Genomic DNA, 16,791 nt, shown 5'->3' with positions numbered 1-16,791 from the left:
CCTCCTAGCACAAATCATCCCCAATCATCCTTTCTAGCACAAATTCCCCACCCCCGTCCCCCCCAAAAAAGTTCCCCTCCTTGCACAATTTCCCTCCCCCTCTACCATATCACCTCTTCTAACACAACCCCTACCCCCCCCCCCAATTTTCCCTCCGAGCACAGATCAGCCCCAATCATCCTTACTAGCACAAATCCCCCCCCCCAAAAAAAGTTCCCCTTCTTGCACAATTTACCTCCCCCCTCTACCATATCACCTCTTCTAGCACAAACCCCACCTCCTACCCCAATTCCTCCCTCCCCCAATTTCCTCTCCAAGCAAAAATCATCCCTAATCATCCTTACTAGCACAACCCCCCTCCCCCCTTCCAAAACAAATCCCCCCAAATCACCTCTCCTAATTTTCCCTCCTAGAGCAATTCCTATCCTTTGCCACCCTCCAACTTGATGGGAGAGGGAAGGGGTTGCTTTCGAAGAAGAGCAATATTTTATTGCTTTAACCCTCTTAGGGTTATCGGGCCCAGAGTTGGGCTTTAACCATAGGAAGGGAGAAAATAAGTTTTGCAACTATGACTTTTTTTTTTTTTAAATAGGTTTTCTGCAGTCTGAATAAATAAATAAATATAATAAAAAGGCACTGTTTTGATAAAATTATTTTTATTGTGTTTAAAAAAAACATAAATGTGTATAGTAATTTTGTAGATTGTAGAAATGTAGAAACAAGTAAGCAAGAGCAATGCAAAGTTGACTTAAAGATAAAATATGAACAACAAAGTAGACTAAAATGTATTCTGTGTTTTGGCAAAAAAAAAAGAAAAAAACATATTCTTTTTACTGATATTGTATTTTATTAATGGTAGATTTTGTTAAACATGCTATCAAAATATAAAGGGTTTGGGTTATGACAATTTTTAAGTGTAGCCAAAAAAAAAAGAAAACAATGTATTCAAAAGCAAATGATAAAAAAAAAAAATCACATTTTACAGTTGCATCTTTGGTTTTAAATATTTGCAACATTTTTTACAGTCTTTAAAGTGCCATATTAGCAAGATTTTTATTTTCTGTAACAAATAAAGCAGCGTTAAGTACAGTCGGTTGCTTCGTGATTTTTTTGCTCCAATAAAGGAGTGTCCTTTTATTCTCTGCATTTCAAAGATGAGGATTCTTATAAAAAATAATATGAAGAAGAGATGTTTTTGAATCTTTTGCATTAAGCAGAAAAGTATTGTTTTTTTTTTTTTTTTACACCATGCTAGAAAAAAAAAAGAAATAGAATGAAATTATAAACTGCAATATGAGAAATAAAAAATGTAATAAAGATCTGCTTTGTTCTTCTGAATTAGAATTAGAAGACATTGTAATGTTCATGTTTCACTAGATGTGCCTTTCACTAATAAATATATATAAGTGATTTGGTAATGTAAGGTTAGATACATTTACATTTATATCTAAAGCCACTTTGTTTTGTTTTTATTGGGGTAAAGAATTTCTTTTTCTTTTTTGTGTTTTTTTTTTCCTTTTCTTTTATTTTTTATTTTTTTGCTTTGCAAGTTCTTTATTTTTTTTTTTATTCTTTTTATTTCAATATGTGCATAAAAACGAACATTCCAAACGTCCTTTCAACAAAAGGACAAAACAATATTAAATAATAAAAAATTATACAATATCCAAATAATTACCTGTTTACTTAGTATTCATAATCTCTTTATGCCAATGTATTTTCCTTTAGCTTAATTGATCGCCGTTGTCCTGGTGTGCCCCAACCCCTTGCTCCATTGCAATCATAGATTTATTACCTCATCATACTATGTGCATCCCTCTATATCCTCTTGGTTATCTCCTTATATTTAACCATTGGTTAATGTTGATTGACTCCAATTATCCCAAATTTTATTATATTTCGTTGAGCATCCTCTATGCATATACAATACTTTTTCAAATGGTAAAATCTGATTTACCGCTCTTATCCAGTTCTTAACAGCAGGGGGCTTCACTTGAATCCACTTGCCATAAACAACGTTTCTCTAAGCATTATCTTGTGATATCTAGACCATGTTATTTCATCTAATATACCCAGCAAACAGGTTTCTGGGGTCAAAGGTACAGGCATATTCAGGACAGAGGATAATATTTGAATTATTTCCTGCCAGAATCTTGATATCACTGGACAAAACCACATAATATGTATAAAATCTGCCCGCTTAGCAATGCATCTCAAAGCATAAGTTCTTTATTTAACAGCTTTTCACTTTATATAATAAAACCAGGATATTTTCTTACTGTTTTAAAAAATATCCTATATTTATTGTATAAACTGAAAAAAACTGATAAAAAAAATTGCAAAATAAATTATTTTTCTTTTCTGTGTTTTTTCTTTTTTTTTGCAAATTCTTTATTTTTGAGTTATGCAATAAATCCAGGATATTTTCTTACTTTCCTAAAAGGATGTTTTTATGGTCTTACCATGTGGAAAGATGTTTTGCAGCCCAGGATTGGATTATGAAGGCAAAGTCTCTGGATGGTTCACCGTTCTTTAATCGAAGATCATCGTTGGGATCTCTGTTGAAGTTCCCACAAGGTCCACTTACTTTTCCAGCTAGCTCTTCCTTACCAATCAACTTGATTTCATCGTTTGCGCTGAAGATCGCGGTTATCCTGTCGCGGAGCTCGATGGTTACGTTAAATTCAAAAACATTAACCTTGACTGCACCATTGCCGAGCTCAGTCCCGTTCTTCAGCTCCCATCCATTCAACTGCAAAACCATACCAAAGAATGTCAAGTTTGTAGCATAAAAAATACACCAACAGTCTTCTTTAGCCACTTGCCGACCGAAATACATGTATATACGTTGCGGTTTGCAAGTGGTTTACCGGGATTGTGGCTGACTTTCTTATGAGCCGCTGGAACGTTTACCAAGGGACGCCCCCCCACTTCCCTCCCGCCACTCGCCGGTGTTTCTCGGGCTTACCGTTTCCTCAAGAAACAATCCGATGATGCGGCGGATACTCTTTGATCAACTCTATGGCCTATGAGGATCGGAGCGACGTCATAATGTCACTTCCGGTCAAGGCTGGAAGTAGATTTTTTTATTTTTTTTAAGCAAAAGATCATTATTATTTTATTTTTTTTATCTTTTGCTTTTAACCCCTTGCCGACCGCTCACTGGGTTCCTACTACGGCAAAGTGGCTCGTTACCATCTGGCGATGTAGACCTACGTCACCAGACTCCTCCCTCCCTCGGCGGTGCACGCGCGTCGCCGGAGGCTTGCTCCCGCTGTATTCAGACACAGCGGGAGCCGGGCCAGGGGAGGAGAGGCGGTGATCAACGCTGCTCTTCCCCGATCATCGGGGATCGAGTGAGGAAATCCACCCGCTTGTGTAAACAAGCTCCTATATGTGACAGGCAGGGACAGATTACAGGATTCAGCATAGCTGAACCTGTGATCTGTGTCTGTGTCACACAATACCCTCCCCCACACACGTCAGTAAGCATGAGGCATACATTTAACCCCTTGATCACCAACAGTGTTAACCCCTTCCCTGCCAGTGTCATTATTACAGTAACAGTGCATATTTATAGGACTGATTACTGTGGTAATGTCACTGGTACCCCCAAAAGTGTCAAAAATGTCAGTCAGGGGTCCAATCTGTCTGCCGCAATGTCGCAGTCCTGCAAAAAAAAAAATCGCAGATCGCTGCCATTACTAGTAAAAGAAAATAAATAATAAAAATGACAAATCTTTCCCGTAGTTAGTAACTAGGTGGCTCAAGCCAGCTAGGTGCTTAGAGCCTTCCTAGGTGACTTAAATTTTCTAGGTGGCTCAAGCCTGCTAGGTGATTACAGCCTTCCTAAGTGGCTTGATTCTTCTAAGTGGCTGAGCCTGCTAGGCGGTGATTACAGCCCTCCTAGGTGACTTGATTCTTCAAGGTGTCTCGAGCCTGCTAGGTGATTAGAACCTTCCTATGTGACTTGATTCTTCTAGGTGGCTGAGCTTGCTAGGTGATTAGAGCCTTCCTAAGTGACTTGATTCTTCTAGGTGGCTCGAGCCTGCTAGGTGATTAGAGCCTTCCTAGGTGGCTTGATTCTTCTAGGTGGCTGAACCTGCTAGGTGATTAGAGCCTTCCTAGGTGACCTGATTCTTCTAGGTGGCTGAGCCTGCTAGGTGATTACAGCCTTCCTAGGTGGCTTGATTCTTCTAGGTGGCTGAGCCTGCTAGGTGATTAGAGCCTTCCTAGGTGACTTGATTCTTCTAGGTGGCTGAGCCTGCTAGGTGATTAGAGCCTTCCTAGGTGACCTGATTCTTCTAGGTGGCTGAACCTGCTAGGTGATTAGAGCCTTCCTAGGTGACCTGATTCTTCTAGGTGGCTGAGCCCATTCGCAGTGGCTAGCAGAAGAGAGTGATGTTCACATTTATCAGCCTCAGAGACCAGCTGAGGTTCATCACGGGGGATCAAAGGAGATTTTTGCTTTGGATGAACATAAAAAAAGCTCTTCAAAGCTGAAATCTATTTAAAAACATAATTTTGAAACCATCTAATCCATAATATGGGGGTAATGGTGATTGGGTTTACATATACTGTACATGAATAATCTCTGATGAAAATCTTACCCAAACCTCCCGTTCTTCGTTGACTGAGATCAAACCATACACAGTAAATACTTGAAGAGATGATCTTCCACGCTTTCCACCACATTTGGGGGCATCAAGGACAATTATAAACTGCCTGTCCTGGCTTGTGTTAAAAGATGAAGACAATATATACGACCCATGCAAAGGGAACTCCCCCGAGACCCCATCAAAAGTAATGAAATGGTGGTCAGGACTTAGTGTGCATTGGGACTCGCTTGGCTGACAACCTCGGACTCCATCTCTCAGTTGGCACACCTCATCGGCACCACAAGTTGCATTGATGCAGGACACAGTTCCTGATTGGCAGGTACAGTGGTGTGAGCAATCCTCGGAGATCACTGATTCGCTGGCCTGTTTTTCGAAAAAGAGTCAACATAGAGAATTTGCTAACTTTGTACATTTAGATCATATCGGTAACAAATACATTTTCAAAATGTTTTTTTTATGTTGGAGACAACTTGGTGGTTTTTAGGAATGGGTTTTGAATTTCTCTAACCACTTCCCACCCAAGGATGCTCCCCTACGCCCTTGGGTTTGAGTGGCTATACCGGGATGATGCCTGCACCTACAGGCATCATTCTGGTATTGTTATTTGAAGCGGGCGATTCTCTGCAAATCAGAAGTGATCTGAGTGGCTAATTAGCCACTTGATCACTTATGTGGGTAACAGAAGGGGTACCACCCGCCTCCCACCTCCGCCGCCTCTCCCGGGCTCTCCAGTCCAATCGCGGAGGACGGAAGCGATGCAGCCAGCGGCAATGGCTGCCTGGGACAGAGAGAGAGAGGAACTGACGTCTCCCCTCTTTAGAGCGGATGGTCGGCTTTCTTGTAATAATAACTGGTGAGGCTAATCAGCCGCTTGGCTGTTATTACAAGCAGGGGGATGGGACATCCCACCTGGACCAGCCAGTTTAATCCGCCAGCTGGCCGAAGACCCAAACAAAGCCAGAATCGTCTTTGATTGGGTCTCGAATCTAGTGCCATGACATCACTTCCAGTTACAGGAGGCCTAAACGCGCCAGATTAAAAAAAAAAAAAAATGAGGGTTTTTAAAAAAAGCCAAACTTGGTGTTTTTAATGCTATTAAGTGCACAGGAGGAATTTGGGGAAGCAATGCCATGACATCACTTTCAATTTACAGGCATCCTAAAGGCACCAGTTTAACAAATCGAAAGAATTCAAAAATGCCAATCTTGCCGTTTTGAATGCCTTCAAGTGCAAAGGAGGGATTTGGGGTCTTTTAGACCCCCGATCCCTCCATAAAGAGTACCTGTCACTGCCAATTACTGTCACAAGGGATATTTATGGCACTTTTCCACTGCAAGTACCGACTCGGCTTTACTCGGCCCTGCTTGGCCCTGCTTGGCCCGGTTTGCTTTTCCACTGCTGGTACCGCATGGTACGGTGTTGGAACGGTTCAGTACAGTACGGTATGGTTTGCTTTTCCACTAAAGTAGTACTAAAGTTAAGTGGGTGGGATAACAACGGGGTGGGTGGGATTCTCTGACCAATCAGTGGCTAGTAGTGACTGCATGCAAAGGATTGTGGGATATGGTACCGGGTATGGTACCTGTTGGAACCACAATCGAGTAGGTACTGTTTTTGAGAGCCGTACTGTTCTGTTCCAAGCAGTGGAAAAGCGCCGCCGTGCCGTACCGAACCGTACCGTACCGTACCGAACCGTTCCTACACTATACCATGCGGTACCAGCAGTGGAAAAGCATAAACGCGAGCCGAACCGTTTGGTTCCATGCAGTGGAAAAGCGCCATTACATTCCTTGTGACAGCAATAAAAGTGACAAAAAAAAATGTAAAGGAACGGTGTAAAGATTAAAAAAAATTAAAAAAATTAAAAAAAAATGAAAGCACCCCGTCCCTTCGTGCTCGCGTGCAGAAGCGAACGCATACGTAAGTCGCGCTTGCATATGTAAACGGTGTTCAAACCACACATGTGAGGTATCGCCACGATCGTTAAAGCGAGAGCAATAATTCTAGCCCTCCATTATAACTCTAAACATGTAACTGTTAAAATTGTTTAAAGCTTCGCCTATGGAGATTTTTAGGTACCGTATTTTGTCACCATTCCATGAGTGTGTACAATTTTAAAGCATCACATGTTAGGTATCTATTTACTCGGTGTAAAATCATATTTTACATTATCCAAAAAAAATGGGCTAACTTTACTGTTTTTTTTTTTTTTTTTATTAATTAATTAAAATTGTGTATTTCTTAAAAAAAAAAAAAAATGGATTTAAAAGACTGCTGCGCAAATACGGTGTAACATAAAATATTGCAACAATCAAAATTGTATTCTCTAGGGTCTCTGCTTAAAAAAAATATATTTAATGTTTGGGGGTTTTAAGTAATTTTTTTTTTTTTTTTTGCAAAAATACTGATTTTAACTTGTAAGCAACATATGTCAGAAAAAGGCTTAGTCATGGAGGGGGTCAATCACTGAAGGAAGCAGACAACACTATAAAGTGATCAGATTTTACTTTAGCTTACCTTTAGGTACCTTCCATTGTGAGTGCATCCGCATTTGTCCATTGTTACACATTGCTCACCATCAAACATGTAGCCAGCGTTACATTGGCATCCTTCAAAGCATTTTTCACTGCAGGTGCTGGCCGTCAGGAGCCCATGGCATGTGAAGTCACATGTCCGAGTGCAAAGCTCATAGTGACTGTTCTTCTGGCATGAGAGTGCTGTAAAATACAACAGGACATGGATATTTTTCAGGTGATGGCCGAGGAAAATAAACAAATGTCAGCAAAAGCTGGTCAATAAAAAAAAAATGAGTTCTGATTTGAAGAAGAATTCTGGGTATAGATATATTTTTCATAGTTACATTGGTCAAACTTGGACCAACTATCTATATACCATAGGCAAGCCTACAGCACCTGGAATTCTCAGGCGTTCTCCCATCGAGGTACTAACCAGGCCGGACCCTGCTTAGCCTCTAAGAACAGATGAGATCGGGCACGTTCAGGGTGATGTGGCTATATCTATATACCACACCTCTAAGATTCTTCTAGAAGCTGGAAATCACTGTAGCAGACTCCGCTAATCCAGCGATCTTCACTAGCTTCTGGGTCCCATGTCGAGTGGCTGCCTTGTTGCATTCTGAATAGAGGTACAAAGTTGGCTGGCCAATTGCTCTTGTTGACATCATCGCCCTGCCCCACAGTTATGCCAAACCTGCCCCCAGACAGCCCCCCCCCCCCCCGCACCTCCTGGATGGCAACAAATTTCTGTGTGACTATCTTGGTTACTTGGGGAGTCACAGCCAAGTCTGAATAATCATAGTTACATTGGTCAAGCTTGGACCAACTATCTATATACCATATGCAAGTCCACAGCACCTGGAATTCCCAGGCGGCTTGACCCACAGGGGGCCACCCATGCTTGTAGGATAAGTCAATGGACGGGTGTCAGCAGAGGAAGATAAAGAGGATACTGGGGAGAGTGTTCTGAAGATAATTGTTGTCCATTGAGTCGTCTGTAGGAAAGAGACTCAATCTAAATTCATCCAAAGTGGAAGGGTGAATCAACAGCCTGGTTTTATCAGAAGATAGGAGTCCTCAGCATTGTCTATAGTTAAATTGGAGTATCCCACTGTTTCCTTCTCCTATCCCCAATTTACAATAAACCACAAAACAACCAAATACCCCTGAACTGATTATTGGAGTGAGCTGAGTGGAGGAATTAAGAAATTGTATTCGCCATGACTGTGTGCTAGTAACTCAGGGGGACCCCTAGAGTGAATAACTGGCAGTCCTTACGGGGCAGTGCTACATTCTGATGTGCCTTGATTGTACTCAGCTAAATTAGCTGGACTTTAAATAATAATACATATAATAATCATTGGATAACAACAATACCTAATATATGAAGCTTAGTTCCTGGTGGTCTTGTTTACATATTGGCAACAGACATATAATCTATCGAAACATTTATAACTGACTTACGGCACTTAGTGCTGTTCCTCCAAGCTTCTACTTTGGCTCCTTGTTCTTGGCACAACGCTGTGTAGGCTTGCAGACTGGCACATAAGGCCTCTTGGCTTATAGGTCCGGAGCAAACATCCACCAAACAGCTTTGGTAATATATTTCAGGTTTGACCAGTTGATGGCATGCCTTAAATGGACCTTGAGGATCTACAATCATTCCACACTTGGTAGTTGAATTAGCATTAGCGAGTTTAACTTGATCACACTTTGGACACCGATCTCCAGAACATCCTTTGCAGTCCGACCCATGCTGAGCTACGGTCCAAGACTCACCAAAAACTGTTTTATCAGTGACAATGGATCCATTTGGAAGACGGAAGTCATCATTGGGGTTCTTGTTGTAATTTCCGCAAAGACCTTCGGTGAGGCCTGAGTAGGAACTTGGGATCCAGACTGAAACAAAGAACTGTTGGTCATACATAACCACAAAGCCAAATTTGGAATAAACAAATACATTGTTTCCTTCTTTGTTAATCCAAATGTCACGGTTCCAAGAACGGCATGGAAGATTGTATTTCTCTCCGTTTATCTGAAATATACACATTAAAGTATGTATTAAAAATCTTTTTATGACACAAAAAAATATATAATGTGGGTATTTACGATCCATGCCAATAAATAATCTTACACACAAAGCAGCAGATATGTGGCTAACAACAGCAACATTTATAAATTATTCAATCTCATGAAGATTAGTATGAACGAAAGGCAACATTTTAGCAAAATTTCACCTCCAGTTGACTCCAATGCATTTCACCAAAGTAAAAATTAAAATTTCACTGAAATCCATGTGTCAGGACCAGGGGCTGACTGGCCTCTTTCAGCCCAGGGGCAAGTACAAGCCAGAGGCCCATGGTGCAGCGACTCAGCCCCCCTCCCACTCTCCCTCTTCCCAGCCTCCTCCTGACCCCCATTCCAGGCTGAAGCTCCGCTCCAGGTACTCTCTACTCAGTGGCCGAATCTGGGTTCCTGACCTGGCAAGCAGGGGGCAGTTGGGTCTACGTCGGTCGCGCACCATCCCCCACTTGGCAGCGGAGACTCCGATGCACGGGGCAGGAGGCTCCAATTGCCACCTTTCACCCACGATCGCTCCCCGCTGAGAGAGAAGAACGGTCAGCTGTTGTAAACACAGCTGACCGTTCTTCTCTCTGGAATGACTACAGAGCACCTGTGATCCTTCTATATAGGAAGACAGGTCTCTGTGATCATTTCAAAAGCCCAAACCCCATACAGTTAGAAACACGCCCCTAGGTACACATTTATCCCCTTGATCACCCACCGTATTAACCCCTTCCCTGCCAGTGTCATTATTACAGTAACAGTGCATATTTTTAGCACTGATTACTGTAGTAAAGTCACTGGTCCCCCCAAAAGTGTCAAAAATGTCAGTTAGGGGTCCGATCTGTCTGCCGCAATGTCGCAGTCCCGCTAAAAAATCGCAGATCGCCGCCATTACTAGTAAAAAAAAAAAAAGCAATAAAAATGACATAAATCCTTCCCGTAGTTAGTAGACCCCGATAACTTTTGTGCAAACCAATCAAAATCAGCTTATTGCGATTTTTTTTTACCAAAAATATGTAGCAGAAAACAAATTGGCCTAAAATTTTTAAATATTTTGATTTTTACATTTTTTTTTGAGAATTTCATATAAAAAAAATGTGAAAAATATTGTTATTTTTTCAAAATTGTCACTCTTTTTTTGTTTATAGCGCAAAAAATAAAAATCGCACAGATGATCAAATACAACCAAAAGAAAGCTCTGTTTGTGGGGGAAAAAAAGGACATCAATTGTATTCGGGTACAGCGTCGCACAATCGTGCAATTGTCCGTTAAAATAACGCAGTGCCGAATCACAACATATGGCCTGGTCATTAAGGGGGAAAATCTTCCGGTCCAGAAGTGGTTAATAGAAAAAAAAATGAGACTTTACAATCACTTTAAGTGGTTAAAGCGGAGTTCCAGCCTCACACACTCACCTGTCCAACGGTCCAGCGATGCGGCCGCCCGAAGCCTCGCTCTTCTCCCTCTCTGCTCTGCGGCGCCGGCATCACTGGTGTGGGCACCCGGCTGTGACAGTTTGCGGCTTCACAGCCGAGTACGCTCTGTGCATGCGCGAGTTGCGCTATGCGTCATGACCTCTGACATGTCCCAGAAGATTGCAGGGAGGGAGGGGGAGAGGAGAACTTCCGCCCAGGGCGCCGCGGCGCTCCGAGCGGAAGTGGGAGCGGGTACCTGTCAAAACTAGGTACCCGCTCCCCCCCCCCCCAAAAAAATGACATGCCAAATGTGGCATGTCAGGGGGTTAGAACTACCTAAAGCGGAAGTTCCACTTTTGGGTGGAACTCCGCTTTAAGGTAGAGGACTAAAGCTGTAGCTCCAATAGCCCCTATGTTAACCCATCCCTGTAAGAAATTTAAAGAAAAACTTAATTTATTACACAATTGCTCTAAAAAAAATAAGAACAAGTATGGGTTGATGTTGGCATTCACACAAGCTATCCGGTAAATGTTCTCTTCGCTAAAGTAACCTTTTATTTGAACAATACGGTAACTAAAAAAATTGACTCACCAAAACACTCCAGGTTTTCGCTCTTCCCAAGTATATAACATAACTTCCAATGGTAACAGTCACAGATTTAGCAACTGCCATTTTACCGAATGGTTCATTATCTATCGTGACCTCAAAATTGACTCGTCCTTTCTTCACTCTGATAAGTCTGTAGGAACAGGTACCTTGGAAATCATAGTTCACGCCATCAGGAGTCAAGAAATGAGGATCACCCCAGACTATACACTGGGCTAACTCTTTGGGATGGCAACCCAAGAGTCCATCGGCCACTTTGCATTCTTCATCTTGTCCGCAGGAGGTGTCATTGCAGGTCACCACGCCATGCGTGTCACATGTACATTTCCTCTGGCAGAGACTGTCGGGGTAGAACTCTTGCCCCCTCTTGTAGTAGTTGTTTTCAAAGACACATCCACATTCTGAAATAGGCACACAGTCTTTTCCACTGAGGATGAAACCATTATCACAGTAGCAGCCTTCAGTGGGGGATTGCTCACAGGCCGGTGGAGGAATAATGCCAAAACAAGTTGTAGGGCATCCGTCTCCCAGAAGCCTATATTGACTATTTGGGGGGCAATCCATTTCTGCAAAATAGTTGTGAAACATTTATTATTGATGTGTTTGTATAGACAATACATATAAACATGTGTGTGAAATGCATTACTCTGCTATCCAACAACTCTTTACTATCTTAAAGTGGTTGTAAACCCACCTTTAGGACTTTTACCGATAGGGGATCCTATGATAAGACTTACCTATAGGTACTGTAAATATCTCCTAAACTTGCACCGTTTAGAGGATATTTACTTTTAATGCAGCCGATGACGTCATTGGCGCACACGCTCTGAAGGAATGGCCACCCGTGATCGTGAGGTGCCCCTATACCCATTTCATGAAATCACATACAGGTATGTGATTTTGCGCAGGAGGACCGCCCTGTCACAGTATATATGCGTGGGGCAGTCCAGAAAAGGTTAATGACTGAGAGTGGCCAAGAACAGCCAGGCCACTTTATCCTATAAGGCATCCTATGGGATCTATAAGGGTCTCAAAACTTTCTAAACAAAGGGCCAGTTTACTGTCCTTCAGACTTTAGGTGGGCTGGCAGGTTGCCATTGGGAGTAGAAACTGTCCCGGCATCAGTGGAAGAAGAGGAATGCCCCACCTTTGGTGTCAGTGAGGGGAAGTGGGCTCTATCATTGGTGTCATTGGGAAGAACTGTGCCCCATTGTTGGTACCATTGGGAGAAATTGGGCCCTATCATTGGGAGGAACTATGCCCCATTGTTGGTGTCATTGGGAGAAACTGAGCCCTATCATTGGGAGGAACTATGCCCCATTGTTGGTGTAATTAGGAGAAATTGGGCCCCATCATTGGTGTCATTGCGATCCTTTGGGATCTCTAAGGGTCTCAAAACTTTCTAAACAAAGGGCCAGTTTACTGTCCCTCAGACTTTAGGTGGGCCGGCAGGTTGCCATTGGGAATAGAGAATGTCCTGGCATCAGTGGAAGAAAACAATACCCCACCTTTGGTGTCAGTGAGAGGAAGTGTGCTCTATCATTGGTATCATTGGGAAGAACCGTGCCCCATTGTTGGTATCATTGGGAGAAACTGGGCCCTATCATTGGGAGGAACTATGCCCCATTGTTGGTGTCATTGGGAGAAATTGGGCCCAATCATTGGTGTCATTGGGAGGAATTGTGCCCCTTCATTGGTGTCAGTGGGGGGAATTATGCCCCATTGTTGGCGTCATTGGGAGAAATTGGGCCCCATCATTGGTGTCATTGGGAAAAATTGGGCCCCATCATTGGTGTCATTGGGAGGAATTGTGCCCCTTCATTGGTGTCAGTGGAGGGAATTATGCCCCATTGTTGGTGTCAATTGATGAAAAAGTGGTCCACGGGCTGGATAAAAGCAAGCAAAGGGCCACATCCAGCCCACAGGCCACAATTTGGAGACCACTGGTTTAGGTCAAAAAGCTTTATAAGGTAAATTCAACTTCACAGTCTTGGAAGGTTGTGATCTTAAATAAGCAGAAAAAAAAACTTACCACAAAAAGATGGCTTCCTCCAAGGTTTGATATCAGATCCATTTCTTTGGCAGTCTGAAACATATGTAGCTATGCTGGCACAGACAACCGACTGGTGGCCTTTGTATGCACATGCATCAAACACACAGTTGTCAAAATAAGGAGTTGGATCAATGGCATTGTAGCACTGGCTGAATGGTCCATCAGGTTTCTTGAGAAGTCCACAGTAACGTTCACTCTTATAGAATTCTTGATCTTTCTTAGTACATTTTGGACAATCGGAACAAGTGCTCGCACATCCTTCCACTTCTTCCACTTTCCAGTGGTTTCCAAAATCATCTGCAGTTCTAGCAGCTGCACCGTCTTCGAAGGTAAAGTCATCTGAGGAGTCTCCATTATTGTTGCCACACAATCCACGAACTGCCCCTTTGTAGGTACTTGGGAGTTTCACATTCACGTTGTTCCATCCATCATAAGTCAATGTCACATCAAAGTTAGTTTTGAGCACAATGTTGTTTCCCGAGATGAACGACATGATCTTTGGTGAATCCCAATAGTAGGGTAAGTCAACGAGGTTTCCATCAACCTAGGTGAAAAAAGAGTTTTTCTCTGTAAATTGCCAAATAATAAACATTAAACAATTTTTGGTTAGAGCTTTCTTTTGGTGGTATTTGAGCGCCACTAGGATTTTTTTAAATTTGTTATTACAACCAAAAAAAGCCAAAAATTAAAAAAAAAAAAAATATATATATATATATATATATATATATATATATATATATATATATATCACGTCACGTCTGATACCACCCAACCGGTTTCGTCACACGTGTGACGTCGTCAGGAGCGTGGGACGAAACCGGTCGGGTGGTATCAGACGTGACGTAACCACGCCCCCACTAGCTTTTCGATGTTAGTGTGCTTGGAGACACAGCTACATTTGGATCTTTGCTATTTTACATGCTGTATGATGCCTTCCAAAATGTGAGTGTTTTATTTTACGATTTAATAAATCTATTGCTTTTACGGAGTCACACTATGTCCCTGTTATCATCTCTCATATGTTATCGATTGCTGACTGTGAATCGCCTATAATTGGTGAAGTGACACCTGTTGGATTTCCATTGTATTACCATCAAGCTTGCAGTGGTCTATCCATTAGTTTGGGTGACCCATTCATTTTGGTAAGCTGCCATTTTGCTCCTTTGGTGATCCTGCACGGGTGTGGCTTTTTCATTTCATCCTACCCCTGGTTCTGTGGATGTTGGACTTACCTGCTGGGACTTGTAGTAGAAAATTCTTCATAACTATACACATATTGTGTTTGATACACTTTGGACACTGTTTGATTGCATATTCACCTCTTTTTTTGCATGGACTTACTTCAATTTACACCATGTGTTTTTTATTTTTATTGATTTAATAATCTATTTTATTCATTATGGTCCTATTGCACTTATGAATACACAATTACGGCACTAATTTCTTGAGGAATTGGTTTTTCTGCTAGCGCTACACATATGTTTGCACTATATATATATATATATATATATATATATATATATATATATATATATATATATATATATACACATACAGTATCTCACATTTTTGTAAATATTTTATTCTATCTTTTCATGTGACAGCACTGAAGAAATAACACTTTGCTACAAAAAAAAAAGGACAGGAGTTATGGCAAGGAGATCTCTCTGTTTGAGTATCTGCATCTCCATTGTGGGTGAACTTGCCATGTAACATATGGAGATAATAAACCTAAAACTATTACAGAAACAATATCCAAAATATGGATTTTAAATCATTTTTTTTTTTTAAATCTGTAGTTGCTAGTTTGTCCCAATAAAATGTAGCAATTTCCCTCAACAGTTTTAAAAAATATACTAAGTATTTACCTTGATCTGTCGTGGGTAGTCTTTACTCATGGTTATGGTCTTATTGTAGACTTCCATAATCACATCTTTGGTGAAGGACACAGCTCTGTTACCTCGGTGGTCGTTCGCAACATTAATGGTGAATGGAGTCAAGGACGAGTCGTTTGACGTCACTTTCACCAGCTGGTAGACACAGCTGCCCATGAATGGATATCTCTTGCCATCAAAAGTGCGGTAATGAGGATCCCCATTTGATGTACAAGTTGAATATTCAGTTGGGTAGCAGCCTCGTATTCCATTGACCAGCAAACAGGTCTCAGTCTCTTTGCAGCTAGTTGACTGACAGTCTATGGTTCCCAAAATCGGGTCACATTTGCAGAGGACAGCACATTGCTCATCATACCAAGACTGGTTAGGTCTATAATATTGACCATTGTATTGGCAGCCACAGCTGGTGATGGGAACACATTCATCTCCACTGAGGACCATACCTGCATTGCACTCACAAGTATCTATACAGGGTCTTGTGCACTTGGCTGGGGCATTTCTGTCGGCACAGCTGGCAGGACAAGCAGTTGCGCAAGCATTGTAATGACTGTTTTTGTCTCCACATATCTTAGCTGGAAGAGAATCCAAAATATCAAATTATTATAAAAATGAAAGAGCATTGTAAATCAAAACCCCCCAAAACGTAATTGTTGTATTTAAAGCCAATACTTTTCTGCTTAGTTTTAGAGTGAGGGGTGGTTAGAGCCTATGTTTCTCATTGGGCATATTTACTCTAACCTCCTGTCTATGATATACAACAAGAAGAGAAAACATAACTGTGACGGTGTTCACCGTCACTGGGAGTGAAAGACAGATAATTAATGGTTTGAATTGCTTCAATTGGGATGGTAATATTAGTCAGCAATATCTTCATATAGAAATATAAAGATTTAATCCCACTTTTACTGGGAGACTTAGACTGTTGTAGACCCTTGCCATCATGAAGTCTGTGACTCCTAAATAATGTGTGTATTACATATCCCTCAATGTCAGACTGGTTTTCCCTATTGTTTGTGTATTGAGATAATGTGTATTCCAGCTTCAATGTGAGAGAGACACACAGACTGTCATTGGCAGCCTTGTCCTATTGTTTGTGTATTGAGGTGGAATGTGGAATGTGCCTGTCCCATTGTTAAATGTTAATGACCTCACATTGTTCTGTCCAGGTGGCTAGATAATTAGTTTAGGTTAATTCTGTTCCTGTATACACTTTCATCTGCATATGATACTGTTCTCATGCAGAGGGGAGGGATTGTGTAGACTGTATGGGAGAGTAAAACTCTGTTTTCATTGGATTGTGAATTTCAGGGCCTGTTCCCAACAAGGTCCACCTGGGCGGTAACCTTGTGGGGGAAAACTGTATAAAAGAGCAGCTGTACCATTAAGAGCTTGAGTTATACTTTACCCTCAATCTAGAGCCCTGTCTCTCATTAGGGGAACCAGCTACAAGGGATTGCTATGCTCTTCATACTCCCTTGGATAATCACTAAGCTCTTGTAAGAGCTTGTTCCTGTTCTTTCGGCACTCTCTGGGGAAAGAGAGGTACACCCACTGGAACCTGGAGCCTTGTCGTAGGTCCAGGGTCAGTAGGAGATGGCGAGACCCCAACCAAGCTGAGG

At 41.8% G+C, this 16,791-nt stretch overlaps 1 protein-coding gene across 1 annotated transcript in view; it reads right to left on the bottom strand.

Annotated features, from left to right (window-relative positions):
• Positions 1–1,197: 1,197 nt before the first annotated feature.
• LOC309568236 (IgGFc-binding protein-like) overlaps positions 1,198–16,791 on the bottom strand; it is a gene marked incomplete at its 5' end in the record, with an annotated part of 108,679 nt that continues 93,085 nt past the window's right edge. The window contains 8 exons of the mRNA XM_082273901.1: positions 1,198–1,251; positions 2,463–2,752; positions 4,611–4,982; positions 7,137–7,336; positions 8,600–9,170; positions 11,210–11,790; positions 13,257–13,821; positions 15,146–15,744. Of these exons, the coding sequence (XP_082130027.1) occupies positions 1,242–1,251; positions 2,463–2,752; positions 4,611–4,982; positions 7,137–7,336; positions 8,600–9,170; positions 11,210–11,790; positions 13,257–13,821; positions 15,146–15,744 (3,188 nt within the window). The 3' untranslated portion in view covers positions 1,198–1,241. The remainder of the gene's footprint in view (positions 1,252–2,462; positions 2,753–4,610; positions 4,983–7,136; positions 7,337–8,599; positions 9,171–11,209; positions 11,791–13,256; positions 13,822–15,145; positions 15,745–16,791) is intronic.

The sequence above is a fragment of the Pelophylax lessonae genome (assembly GCF_965119305.1).
Source record: "Pelophylax lessonae genome assembly, chromosome: 12".
NCBI lineage: Eukaryota > Metazoa > Chordata > Amphibia > Anura > Ranidae > Pelophylax > Pelophylax lessonae.
The sequence above is the reverse complement of the archived record's forward strand: the minus strand, read 5'-3'. Positions and strand labels throughout refer to the sequence as shown.